General features: G+C 45.3%; 1 protein-coding gene across 5 annotated transcripts in view; it reads left to right on the forward strand.

Moving 5' to 3' along the window:
- The window catches only part of LOC121552305 (serine/threonine-protein kinase MRCK alpha), an 87599-nt gene that overhangs the window by 50172 nt on the left and 23504 nt on the right, over positions 1–13923 (forward strand). For 3 of the 5 annotated variants that reach the window (XM_041865106.2, XM_041865110.2, XM_041865109.2), the window contains exons 6-15: positions 3563–3656; positions 5570–5770; positions 6060–6077; positions 11031–11169; positions 11446–11555; positions 11715–11794; positions 12242–12408; positions 12933–13061; positions 13403–13536; positions 13664–13906. In XM_041865106.2, coding sequence (XP_041721040.2) covers positions 3563–3656; positions 5570–5770; positions 6060–6077; positions 11031–11169; positions 11446–11555; positions 11715–11794; positions 12242–12408; positions 12933–13061; positions 13403–13536; positions 13664–13906 — 1315 coding nt within the window. The remainder of the gene's footprint in view (positions 1–3562; positions 3657–5569; positions 5771–6059; positions 6078–11030; positions 11170–11445; positions 11556–11714; positions 11795–12241; positions 12409–12932; positions 13062–13402; positions 13537–13663; positions 13907–13923) is intronic. The other 2 variants (XM_041865107.2, XM_041865111.2) reach the window with 1 other exon arrangement.

Here is a 13923-nt window from a genome sequence, read left to right on the forward strand (position 1 = left end):
GACAATTTTTTTGTTGGGTGGGCTGGTCGAAATTGACCCCACCCCCCCAAATGAAACAATGAAAAAGGTGACATGGCTGGCGGCTCATGGGCCTGCTAAAATCTATAATGAGCCACTTGGCCCTACCAAGATGGGCCAGCCCGGTTTTCTGATAAACTGAGCTGAGGTCACTTAAACTCTCATTCAAAGTCAAACGCGGCACCAGTGACACCAGGAGAAAATGTTAGTCTGGAGCCCTGTAATAGTAATGAACACTTAGGATAGGTGTAGATTCATGGGAACACATAAGAGATGCACTAATTTGCAATATAGCCATTAGCTTGGCTTTTATAACGTCTAAGGTAGGCTTGGGCAGTATCCATATTGTCATACCTAACATCCCAGGATATTCTGTAATACCAGCACTGAACCGGCACTGAACGCCACTGTGCCCCTGAGATCCGTAGGTTAGCAATGCTAACAAGTACATGTAAAAGGTTGAGGGAGAGTGCAATTTGCATGCTGACAACAGGAATGTCCATTAGAGCTGTTGCCAGAGAATTGAATGTTCATTTATCTACCATAAGCCGCCTCCAACGTTGTTTTAGAGAATTTGGCAGTATGTCCAACCAGCCTCACAACCACAGACCACGTGTAACCACACCAGCCCGGGACCTCCACATCCGGCTTCTTCACATGCGGGATCGTCTGAGACCAGCCACCCTGACAGCTGAAGAGTATTTCTGTCTGTAATAAAGCCCTTTTGTGGGAGAAAAACTCATTCTGATTGGCTGGGCCTGGCTCCCCAGTGGGTGGGCCTATGCCCTCCCAGGCTCACCCATGGCTGCGCCCCTGCCCAGTCATGTGAAATCCATATATTAGGGCCTAATTAATTTATTTCAATTGACTGAACAGTAACTCAGTAAAATTGTTGAAATTGTTCCATGTTGCGTTTATATTTCTGTTTAGTATATTTGCAGGACAGTCATCCCTGTTTAGGTTATACAAGTAACTCAAAAATGCTAGCCAGTTTGCTGCACGCACAAAATAAATATTGGACAGTCAGGCTGTATCCAGGAGGAGATACTCTGATGTTACCAAGTGAAGCATGATTTTGCAAGATGCCTTGCACTTAGCAAGATAGCTAACTAGCTACTAAATTAGCAAACCAAATGCAGAACTGCAGAGCATTTAGCAAATTTTTGACAGTTAACTTAATAGTTATAAGATATCTAGCTGGCAAACATTTAGTTGTGAATTCCATACTGTAACTAGATCACCTGGCGTGTGCTGCACAACAGTGAGTGACTCAAGGCTCCGGTCTCTTCATTGTGCGCTTGTAAACAAACACCATGTGACTGGGGACTACCGGTAAGATTCATAATGAAAAGTTATGTGACGGGTGAAATGAAGAACGCAATATTCTTTATCTCCAAACGTATTGCACAAGTTGACTGCAGGTATTTACCTAAAAAGTAGCTACAAATATTCCAATGTATAAAAAAATAGTTTCAACGGTATTGAAAAAGCATCCCATAGCTATTTCCAAATACCCCGGTGTACGGTATACTGCCCAAGCCTAGTATAAGGCTTAAGCAGACAGGTAAACAGACAGACAGAGAACAAGAAGAAGCACAGAGTGACAGCAGAGAAGATGCTGAGACAGCACAACAGGGAGGCAAACCGAGTTGGCGACGCACGCAGTGATGTGGGCTTGTGTGGATAAAATGCCAGGGCCGAATTCTTGTCCGAGTCCGCCCCTGTGTGTGTGTGTGTGTGTGGTGCCAGATGGCCCTCACAGATGGATGCTGTTGAGGTCTTAAAGGAGATTACCTCCCTCTATTCTCAGCCCCACTGCTCCTTCCTTAAGACCGCAGGAGCCCTGACCTGCCTGAGACAGAGCAGCCTAATTAGCAACGCGCTACGCTAACTAGCTTAGCATTAGCATCCCCTGTGTTTTTTCTAGGGGCGCAACTGCTAATGTTGTTAGCCATGTTAGCCAGGCTAGTCTGCCCTGGAGTCATTAACCTGCCCACACCGCCCACTGTCAAGTCACCGCGGTCCGACAGGGAGGGACGGAGGGAGGAATGAGAGTTTGGATGGGAGAAAAGGAGAGGAGGAAGAGAGAGAGGGAATGTCAGAGAGCGACAGAGAGGGGGGTGGATAAAGACAGAGGGAGGTAGAGATGAGGCAAGCGAAAGAGACAGGGAGGGATAGAGATGGAGGGAAAGATGGGTGGTAGCCATGTTCTGTTTGTTTGATCTCTGCTTGTTAGTGGCTCAGGGTTTCACTGGGTACTAATTGGTTTATTTTTAGGAACACACACACAGAGAGAGCGAGAGAGGCAGGCAGGCTAGGGCCAGGTTTGAGCCTATAAGGAAAGTGAGAGGTTGGAGACACCCACAGAGGTGTTAAGTAGAGGAGCAGAGGTGTGGAGAGAGGTGCACACTGGGAAACAGAGTTTGTACTGAAGAGAAGGCATGTCAGTGATCAGTCAAAGACACAGTTAAAGACATGGTTGGGCAGAATGACAACACATAAATTACTTAATTGTATCATTATAGCTAAACTTGAGCCGAATGTAAGTAGGTCTACTTTGTAGGAGGGTGTTGTGTTGCTGTACCTTTTAGCCCATTGACTTGATTCAACATGAAAAGAAAGGCTCCTTCTCTCTGTGTCTTTCGTCTGAATCCCAAATGGCATCAAGAGCTATTCCCTATTAAGTGCATTACTTTTGACCAGGGCCACTAGGGCTCTGGTCAACTTGTCAAAAGATAGTGCACTTTGTAGGGAATATGGTGCAATTTTGACCGCAGCCTCAGTATCCTGCTGTCCAGTGAGAAGCCTTTGTTATTTTGGTTCAGGGCGAACCGTATGGGGGACCCCCCTCCAAACCCTCTCAGCAAGCCAGGGCTTCTGTTTACCTCTCTATGCACATGCTTATGAGTAGGGGGTAACCCCCTTACACTCCTCCCTCCGCAGAGAAGGGTGTACTGTACCCCCATACTGCCACCTACACCCCTCCCTCCAACCAGAACCCTCCCAACTTGTGTTGTGCGGGTGCGTCACTGGGATTTGCTTCAGCTACACTGGTATGTTTTGTGCATTAATAGTGTATTGATAAGGGGACCAGTGGAGACACGGGCTTGACATTGTCTGCATTAAGTGGGATGTAAAGCCTTCTCGGAATTGTGTTCAGGACAGGGTCTCCTGGTCAGGGAGCGTGTGTGTAACCCTGTGAGGGGCCTGCCCTATTGGGAATAGAGGCAGCAAGGGCGGGGCACGGACCAAATAAACACAAGACTTCATGAGGGGAGATGTGAAGGCATCCAGGAGAAAACACACTCTCTCTACAGAACCAAAATCTCTCTCTCTCTCCTTCACACACAGTCTCTTTCTCTCACACCAAACAATCACTAGTGTTGCGTTAAAGTTGTTTTCGCTCTCTTTCATTCTCATTCCCAGTCTCCCCTTCTGGGATATAAGTGTATTTCATTTTATTCCACTCCTGCTTCCTCCATCCATCCTTCTTCCTCTGAGGTATCAGTATATTTAGTTTGGTGTCTCTGTCTGTCTCTCTCAGGGACATCAAGCCAGACAACATCCTGATGGATATGAACGGCCACATCCGCTTGGCTGACTTTGGCTCCTGCCTTAAACTCATGGAGGACGGCACGGTGAGCACACACACACGTACACACACCGCTATGTTCCAAACCAAACACCTCCAAACCACCAACCAATCAACCCCCGACCCCCTCTAGGCCTCCCCTCTGGCGGATTTCATGGCTCTGCCTGTGGTTAAGACACTTCCTCTAGTTGAGCTGCTCCAAAGGGGTTGGCTACTTGGCTTTGATGAATGAGTTGAGACCTTAGAGGACCTGTCTCTCTAAAGCTGCTGTGACTGATGCTCCTTTGGCCCAGTCTCAATTAAGTATTATTTATGTAGTATGAACTCTATGGCATGGCCTTGTTCAGGTTTGGTGGACGTATTTGACTCCAAACTCACTGTAGACATGCAATTAACATCTCCTGATTACAAATTAATGCTCCAGATGATACACTGCCTTCAGAAAGTATTCATGCCCCTTATTATTCCAAATTATGTTGTGTTAAAGACTGAATTCAACATTGATTAACTGTTTCTCACATCTACCCAGAATACCCCAATAATGACAAGGTGAAAACATGTTTTTAGACATTTTAGCACATTTATTCAAAATGAAATACAGAAATATCTAATTTACATAAGTATTCACACCCCTGAGTCAATACGATTACAGCTTTGAGTCGTCTTGGGTATGTCTGTATCAGCTTTGCACATCTGGATTTGAGGATTTTCTCCTATTCTTCCTTGCAGATTTTCTCAAGCTATGTTAAAATAGATGGGGAGTGGCGGTGAACAGTAATCTTCAAGTCTTTCCACAGATTTTCAATGGGATTCAAGTCTGGGCTTTGGCTGAGCCACTCAAGGACTTTCACATTCTTGTTTTGAAGCCATTCCACCGTTGCTTTGGCTGTATGCTTGGAGTCATTGTCCTTTTTGGAACTTAAATCTTTGCCCCCAGTCTAAGGTCGTTTGCACTCTGCAGCAGGTTCTCATCAAGGATTTGCCTGTATTTGGCTCCATTCATTGTTCCCTCTATCCTTACCAGTCTCCCAGTCCCTGCCACTGAAACGCATCCCCATAGCATGATGCTACCACCACCATGCTTCACATAGCGCTTTGCATTCAGGCCATAAAGTTACAATATTGTCTCATCAGACCACAGAATATTTTGCCTTATGCTCTCTTTCATGTGCCTTTTTGCAAACTCCAGACGTGCTGTCATCTGCTTTTTTCTCAGGAGTAGCTTCCATCTGGCCACTCTCCCATAAAGCCCAGATTGGTGAATTGCTGTAGAAACTGTTGTTATTCTGTCAGGTTCTCCCATCTAAGCCAAGGAACTCTATTTCTGTCAGAGTGGTCATTGGGTTCTTGGTCAAGGTCCTTCTTGCCCGGTTGCTCAGTTTGATCGAACGGCCAGCTCTAGGCAGAGTCTGGGTAGTTCCATATTTTTACAATTTCTCAAATATGGAGACCACTGTGCTCTTGGAAAATGTCAAGACTCTAGAAATTGTTTTATACCCTTCCCCAGATATACTGTATGCCTTATCACAATTCTATCTCGAAGATCTACGGACAGTTTCTTGGACTTTATGGTTTAGTTTCTGCTCTGACATGCACTGTCAACAATGAGACCTGACAGTATATAGACAGGTGTGTTTCTTTCTAAGTCATGTCCAAACAATTGAATGAGCCACAGGTGGACTCCAATCAAGTTGTAGTGACATCTCAAGGATGATCAAAGGAAATTGGATGCACCTGAGCTCAATTTGGAGTGTCATAGCAAAGGGGTATTAATATTTGTGCATCCATGTTTCTAAAAACATGTTTTCACTTTGTCATTATGTGGAATAAATCAAGGGGTATGAATACTTTCTCAAGGCACTGTAAATAAAGTATTATATTATTTATATGGTTGATCCCTCATGTCATCCATCCATCCACTCACTAATCGATTAATCTCCTGTGCCTGGTCTCCCTCAGGTCCAGTCGTCGGTTGCCGTGGGGACCCCGGACTACATCTCTCCGGAGATCCTGCAGGCGATGGAGGATGGGAAGGGGAAGTATGGTCCTGAATGTGACTGGTGGTCCCTGGGAGTGTGCATGTACGAGATGCTCTATGGGGAGACCCCCTTCTATGCAGAGTCACTGGTGGAGACCTACGGCAAGATCATGAACCACAAGGTGAGGAGGGCTGGTTAGTGGCTGATAGTGACTTGTAATGACATTGTACTTATTGTACCAAAACCCATCTTGAATAAGACATTTTTTTTTTATTCAAACCTTTGTTCAAGACAAGTGTGATTGTTTAGGTGTTGTTGGAGTCTTTGGTGTTAGGCTGAAGTTTGAATTTGTATGTTCTAGGTACTTTCTGTTTCATAGAGTTAGTTTTATTCTTTCTGACAACAAAGCGTTCAACTCTTCCTTCTTCTCTACCCCTTGCTTCTCCTTTCTCCTTTCCATCGTCCGACAGGAGGAGTTAGGTGCTGCTGTGAGTGTTTATTTTTGGGGGTCTGATTGCCCAGTCCCAAATGGACCCCTATTCCCTACCCCCTATGCACTTCTAGATTCCTCTCAGATCTCCACAAGCGCATAGGGGGTAGGTCGCTTGGGGTCAATTTGGGACTGGGTCTGAGTGTTTGTCGTTAAAGTTTGAGTATGTTCTGTTCAGGGGATGGATGTATCAAGCGATTTAGAATAGGAATGCTGGTCTAAGATCAGTTTAGCCTTTTAGATCATAATGAATGAGATTATATGGACAGATGGGACCTGATCCTAGATTAGCACTACTCTGAGACGATTGATACATACGACCCCAGGTCTGTTCATAGTTAGTTTCAGCCTATCCTGACTCCAAACCACTCCGCTCTACCTTCCTAACTCTGCCCCCTCTCCCTTTCCATCACCTTTCAACTATACCTTCACCCGGCAGCCATATTGGCTGAAAGAATGCCTTAAGTGTGTGCATCAAACCATCTTGCATAGAACTATACTGCTTTCTACTGCAATAGGAGAAACATGCATGGGCTATATGAAACAAAAATATATATATATACACTACCGGTCAAAAGTTTTAGAACACCTACTCATTCAAGGGTTTTTCTTTATTTTTACTATTTTCTACATTGTAGAATAATAGTGAAGACATCAAAACTATGAAATAACACATATGGAATCATGTAGTAACCGAAAAAGTGTTAAACAAATCAAAATATATTTCATATTTGAGATTCTTTAAATAGCCACCCTTTGCACGCTCTTGGCATTCTCTCAACCAGCTTCACCTGGAATGCTTTTCCAATAGTTTTGAAGGATGCTTTTCCTTCACTCTGCGTTCCGACTCATCCCAAACCATCTCAATTTTTATTTTTTTTATTTTTTATTTCACCTTTATTTAACCAGGTAAGCCAGTTGAGAACAGGTTCTCATTTACAACTGCGACCTGGCCAAGATAAAGCAAAGCAGTGCAATAAAAACAACACAGAGTTACATATGGGGTAAAAAACATAAAGTCAAAAATACAACAGAAAATATATATACAGTGTGTGCAAATGTAGCAAGTTATGGAGGTAAGGCAATAAATAGGCTATAGTGAAAAATAATTACAATAGTATTAACACTGGAATGCTAGATGTGCAAGAGATTATGTGCAAATAGAGATACTGGGGTGCAAAAGAGCAAAATAAATAACAATATAGGGATGAGGTAGTTGGGTGGGCTAATTTCAGATGGGCTGTGTACAGGTGCAGTGATCGGTAAGGTGCTCTGACAACTGATGCTTAAAGTTATTGAGGGAGATAAGAGTCTCCAGCTTCAGAGATTTTTGCAATTCGTTCCAGTCATTGGCAGCAGAGAACTGGAAGGAATGGCGGCCAAAGGAGGTGTTGGCTTTGGGAATGACCAGTGAGATATACCTGCTGGAGCGCAGACTACGGGTGGGTGCTGCTATGGTGACCAATGAGCTAAGATAAGGCGGGGATTTGCCTAGCAGTGATTTATAGATGGCCTGGAGCCAGTGGGTTTGACGATGAACATGTAGTGAGGACCAGCCAACAAGAGCGTACAGGTCACAGTGGTGGGTAGTGTATGGGGCTTTGGAGACAAAACGGATGGCACTGTGATAGACTACATCCAATTTGCTGAGTAGAGTGTTGAGGCTATTTTGTAAATGACATCGCCGAAGTCAAGGATCGGTAGGGATAGTCAGTTTTACGAGGGCATGTTTGGCAGCATGAGTGAAGGAGGCTTTGTTGCGAAATAGGAAGCCGATTCTAGATTTAACTTTGGATTGGAGATTCTTTATGTGAGTCTGGAAGTTGAGTTTACAGTCTAACCAGACACCTAGGTATTTGTAGTTGTCCACATACTCTAGGTCAGACCCGTCGAGAGTGGTGATTCTCAAATTTGGTTGAGGTCTGGGGATTGTGGAGGCCAGGTCATAATAATAATAATAAGGTCATCTGATGCAGCACTCCATCACTCTCCTTCTTGGTAAAATAGCCCTTACACAGCCTGGAGGTGTGTTGGGTCATTGTCCTGTTGAAAAACAAATGATAGTCCCACTAAGCCCAAACCAGATGGGATGGCGTATCGCTGCAGAATGCTGTGGTAGCCATGCTGGTTAAGTGTGCCTTGAGTTCTAAATAAATCACAGACAGTGTCACCAGCACCCTTTACGGTGGGAAATACACATTCGGAGATCATCCGTTCACCCACACCGCGTCTCACAAAGACACAGCGGTTGGAACCAAAAATCTCAAATTTGAACTCCAGACCAAAGGACACATTTCCACCGGTCTAATGTCCATTGCTTGTGTTTCTTGGCCCAAGCAAGTCTCTTCTTCTTATTGGTGTCCTTTAGTAGTAGTTTCTTTGCAGCAATTCGACCATGAAGGCCTGATTCACACAGTCTCCTCTGAACAGTGGATGTTGAGATGTGTCTGTTACTTGAACTCTGTGAAGCATTTATTTGGGCAGCAATTTATGAGGCTGGTAACTCTAATGAACATCATAGCGCTTGATGGGTTTTGCGACTGCACTTGAAGAAGCTTTCAAAGTTCTTGAAATGTTCCGTATTGACTGACCTTCATGTCTTAAAGTAATGATGGACTGTCATTTCTCTTTGGTTATTTGAGCTGTCCTTGCCATAATATGGACTTGGTCTTTTACCAAATAGGGCTATCTTCTGTATACCCCCCCTACCTTGTCACAACATAACTGATTGGCTCAAACGCATTAAAAAGGAAAGAAATTCCACGAATTAACTTTTAAGAAGGCACACCTGTTAATTGAAATGCATTGAAGTTTGTTGTGAGTATGCCAAGAGTGTGCAAAACTGTCATCAAGGCAAAGGATTGCCATTTGAAGAATCTCAAATATAAAATATATTTTGATTTGTTTAACACTTTTGGTTAATACATGATTCCATATGTGTTATTTCATGGTTTTGATGTCTTCACTATTATTCTACAATGTAGAAAATAGTAAAAATAAAGAAAAACCCTTGAATGAGTAGGTGTTCTAAAACCTTTGACCGGTAGTGTGTGTGTATATATACACTGCTCAAAAAAATAAAGGGAACACTTAAACAACACAATGTAACTCCAAGTCAATCACACTTCTGCGAAATTAAAACTGTCCACTTAGGAAGCAACACTGATTGACAATAATCTGTGCAATGGAAAACAGGAGGAAATTATAGGCAATTAGCAAGACACCCCCAATAAAGAAGTGGTTCCACAGGTGGTGACCACAGACCACTTCTCAGTTCCTATGCTTCCTGGCTGATGTTTTGGTCACTTTTGAATGCTGGCGGTGCTTTCACTCTAGTGGTAGCATGAGACTGAGTCTACAACCCACACAAGTGGCTCAGGTAGTGCAGCTCATCCAGGATGGCACATCAATGCGAGCTGTGGCAAGAAGGTTTGCTGTGTCTGTCAGCGTAGTGTCCAGAGCATGGAGGCGCTACCAGGAGACAGGCCAGTACATCAGGAGACGTGGAGGAGGCCGTAGGAGGGCAACAACCCAGCAGCAGGACCACTACCTCCGCCTTTGTGCAAGGAGGAGCAGGAGGAGCACTGCCAGAGCCCTGCAAAATGACCTCCAGCAGGCCACAAATGTGCATGTGTCTGCTCAAACGGTCAGAAACAGACTCCATGAGGGTGGTATGATGGCCCGACGTCCACAGGTGGGGGTTGTGCTTACAGCCCAACACCGTGCAGGACGTTTGGCATTTGCCAGAGAACACCAAGATTGGCAAATTCGCCACTGGCGCCCTGTGCTCTTCACAGATGAAAGCAGGTTCACACTGAGCACATGTGACAGACGTGACAGAGTCTGGAGACGCTGTGGAGAACGTTCTGCTGCCTGCAACATCCTCCAGCATGACCGGTTTGGCGGTGGGTCAGTCATGGTGTGGGGTGGCATTTCTTTGGGGGGCCGCACAGCCCTCCATGTGCTCGCCAGAGGTAGCCTGACTGCCATTAGGTACCGAGATGAGATCCTCAGACCCCTTGTGAGACCATATGCTGGTGCGGTTGGCCCTGGGTTCCTCCTAATGCAAGACTATGCTAGACCTCATGTGGCTGGAGTGTGTCAGCAGTTCTTGCAAGAGGAAGGCATTGATGCTATGGACTGGCCCGCCTGTTCCCCAGACCTGAATCCAATTGAGCACATCTGGGACATCATGTCTCGCTCCATCCACCACCGCCACGTTGCACCACAGACTGTCCAGGAGTTGGCGGATGCTTTAGTCCAGGTCTGGGAGGAGATCCCTCAGGAGACCATCCGCCACCTCATCAGGAGCATGCCCAGGCGTTGTATGGAGGTCATACAGGCACGTGGAGGCCACACACACTACTGAGCCTCATTTTGACTTGTTTTAAGGACATTACATCAAAGTTGGATCAGCCTGTAGTGTGGTTTTCCACTTTAATTTTGAGGGTGACTCCAAATCCAGACCTCCATGGGTTGATAAATTTGATTTCCATTGATAATTTTTGTGCGATTTTGTTGTCAGCACATTCAACTATGTAAAGAAAAAAGTATTTAAAAATATGATTTCATTCATTCAGATCTAGGATGTGTTGTTTAAGTGTTCCATTTATTTTTTGGAGCAGTGTATATATGTACTATGCTTCTTTGTCAAGGGCCATGTACACAAATAAATTAATGAAACGGGAAAATAATTATGTAAATGTTATTATGCAAACAGTATAGAACTATACTGCTGTCTACTGCAATAGCGGAACATGCATGATCAGTAAAAATAAACTAGAAATAGAAAGATTTGACAACTTTACGCAAACAATATATTTAGGATGCATCCCAAATGGTACCCTATTCCCTGGTCAAAAGTACTGCACTAAATAGGGAATAAGGTACCATTAGGGACATATCCTCATTATTCTGACTCCTTTCCCTCCTCCCTCAACCGGGTCCCCAGGAGCGTTTCCAGTTCCCCCTGCAGATGACGGACGTGTCCGAAGACGCCAAGGACCTAATCCGACGCCTCATCTGCAGCCGGGAGCACCGCCTGGGCCAGAACGGCATCGAGGACTTCAAATCTCACCCCTTCTTCTCTGGTAGGGCTTGAAACCGTTTGAGGGAGCTCTGTCTGTATCGCATTAACTGTCTATATCGCGTTAACTCTTGTCTGTATAACTTTGTCTATTATCGCGATAACTCTGTCTAACTCCAATCATCAAGATGAAATTACGATGGCTGCTTTCATCGTGATGATTGCCGTTGAAGTGAGACTAGACGGTAGTGATACGATTTTAAACGACAATAAGAAACGGTATATTATGATAAATATAACAGTACGAAACTGTAATGCCAATTTGTGTCATTCCTGTCAGGCATTGACTGGGACAACATCCGTACGTGCGAGGCCCCCTACATACCAGAAGTCAGCAGCCCCACAGACACATCCAACTTTGACGTGGACGACGACTGTCTCAAGAACTCGGTAAGTCTCTCTTTATGGGACTACATCAAGACTTAAAGAGTCTTTCTTATTCTCAGCTTTCCGTCTCTGTTTCCATCTTTTATTGCTCCTTCATCTCTCTCATCGGTCTGCAATGTTGTTGAGGTGTGTTTTAATCAAATGTGTTTTGTGTTGTGTCAGGAGACGATGCCCCCTCCCTCTCACACGGCCTTCTCTGGACACCACCTGCCCTTCGTAGGCTTCACCTACACAAGTAAATGGTGAGTGGCCGCTAAACAGCAATTTGTCTTCAGTTACAACGTTTACTTCCACAGCTTTGTTAATAGATACAGCATACATAAAAATACATCCTCACTGCTAGCCTGGTCCCAGATCTGTTTGTGCTGTCTTGCCAACCCCTATGGTTGTTCTGAGCATGGACTATACAGCACAATCAGATCTGGGACCAGGCTACTTCACTCCTACTTTTCTATCATCTGATCTAACCTCATTCCACACTTAAACTAGCACTCAATTTCCCACCAGTGAGAAACTATTGAATCATCTGATTGTCATCTTATCCTAGCCTGAAGGCTAATGGTTTGTTAATAGTGGTTTTTCTCTCTCCCCCCTTGCTCTCTCTCTCTCTCTCTCACTCCCTCTCTCTCTCCTTTCTTTCCCCTCACTTTCTCTCCCCCTCTCTCTCTCCTCTTTCTCCCCCCCTTCAGTACCCTGTCTGACCGGGGCTGTCTGAGGGAGTCAGGCGGTTCGGGTCCGGCCCAGATGGATGTGTGTGTCCAGCGCAGTCTGGAGGAGAGTCTGGCCACCGAGGCCTATGAGAGGAGGATACGACGTCTGGAGCAGGAGAAGACCGAGCTCAGCCGCAAGCTGCTAGGTACACACATTGACGCACATATACACTGAGTGTACAAAACATTACGAATATTGAGTTGGAGACTCCCCCCTTTTCCTCTTAGAACAGCCTCAATTCGTCTGGGGCATGGACTCTACAAGGTGTCGAAAGCGTTCCACAGGGTGCTGGCCCATGTTGACTCCAATGTTTCCCACAGTTGTATCAAGCTGACTGGATATATTTTGGGTGGTGGACTATTCTTCATACACACGGGAAACTGTGAAAAACCCAGAAGCGTTGCAGTTCTTGACACAAACCGGTGCGCCTGGCACCTACTACCACACCCCGTTCAAAGGAACTTAAATATTTTGTCTTGCTCATTCACCCTCTGAATTGCACACATACACAATCCATGTCTCAATTGTCTCAAGGCTAAAAAATCATTCTTTAACCTGTCTCCTCCTCATCCAGGCCACTCTCCAGATGTTTAATTTACACACCGTCTCTCTAGTACTTTCACACTCTCCTTTCCTCCTCTCCTTACCCTCTCCTCGTTCCTCTTCCAGAGTCGACCCAGACAGTCCAGGCCCTGCAGCACGCGTCAGGAGAAGGACCAGCACCCGTCCCCTCTAGCAAGGAGGTGGAGATCAGGAGTCTGAAGACTGAGATTGACATCCTCAAGAAACAGATCGCAGGTAAACATTCAACTGTAAAGATTTGACTGTGTAGTAGAACACAAACAAATTCCAGCCAGGTCAGTCGGACTGGAAATACATTATACATAATGGGCAAGTGCATACATAATGGAAAGATAGACAGTAATGACTAGGAAGACATAATAACTGGCAATCCATAATGCATACAGTAAACAGCCAGGTTCATTATGGCAATTGCATAGTCAATGACCTGTACAATGAAATATATAATGACCAAAAACATACATCATATGTAATGCATATTGGATAAAGTTGTGTATAACAACATTGACCCTCTGTAATGTGGGTAATGTGTGTGTGTGTGTGTGTGTGTGTGTTAGACTCAGGTCAACTGGAGCAGAAGTTGGAGGAAGCTACGTCAGCCCGTCGAGAAATGGAGGACTCATCCAAACACATCAGGAGCCTGGAGAAACAGATGAAGAGCCTCAACCTGGAGAGGGACGACCTGCACAAGGTGGGTCTGGGTGTTGGTGTGTCGGTGTGTGGCTTCCCTAGGTCTCGATACAACATATAGCACCCACCTGGGTGTTACTCCCAGTCACTCAGTATCAGCCACTAACCCTAACCCTCATTCCCTATAGGACTTAATGGAGGCCAGTGAGAAGATGAAGAGTCAGTCTAAGGAGTTGAAAGAAGCCCACAGCCAGAGGAAGCTGGCCATGCAGGAGTTCTCCGAGCTCAACGAGCGTCTGACTGACCTCAGATCAACCAAGCAGCGCCTGGGCCGCCAGCTCCGGGACAAGGAGGAGGAGATGGAGGGTTTGTCCCAGAAGGTGGAGGCTCTACGGCTGGAGGTGCGCAAGGCCGAGAGGGCCAAGAAGGAGGTAGAGTAGTCGCGTGA

This window comes from Coregonus clupeaformis, chromosome 36 (genome assembly GCF_020615455.1).
Source record: "Coregonus clupeaformis isolate EN_2021a chromosome 36, ASM2061545v1, whole genome shotgun sequence".
NCBI lineage: Eukaryota > Metazoa > Chordata > Actinopteri > Salmoniformes > Salmonidae > Coregonus > Coregonus clupeaformis.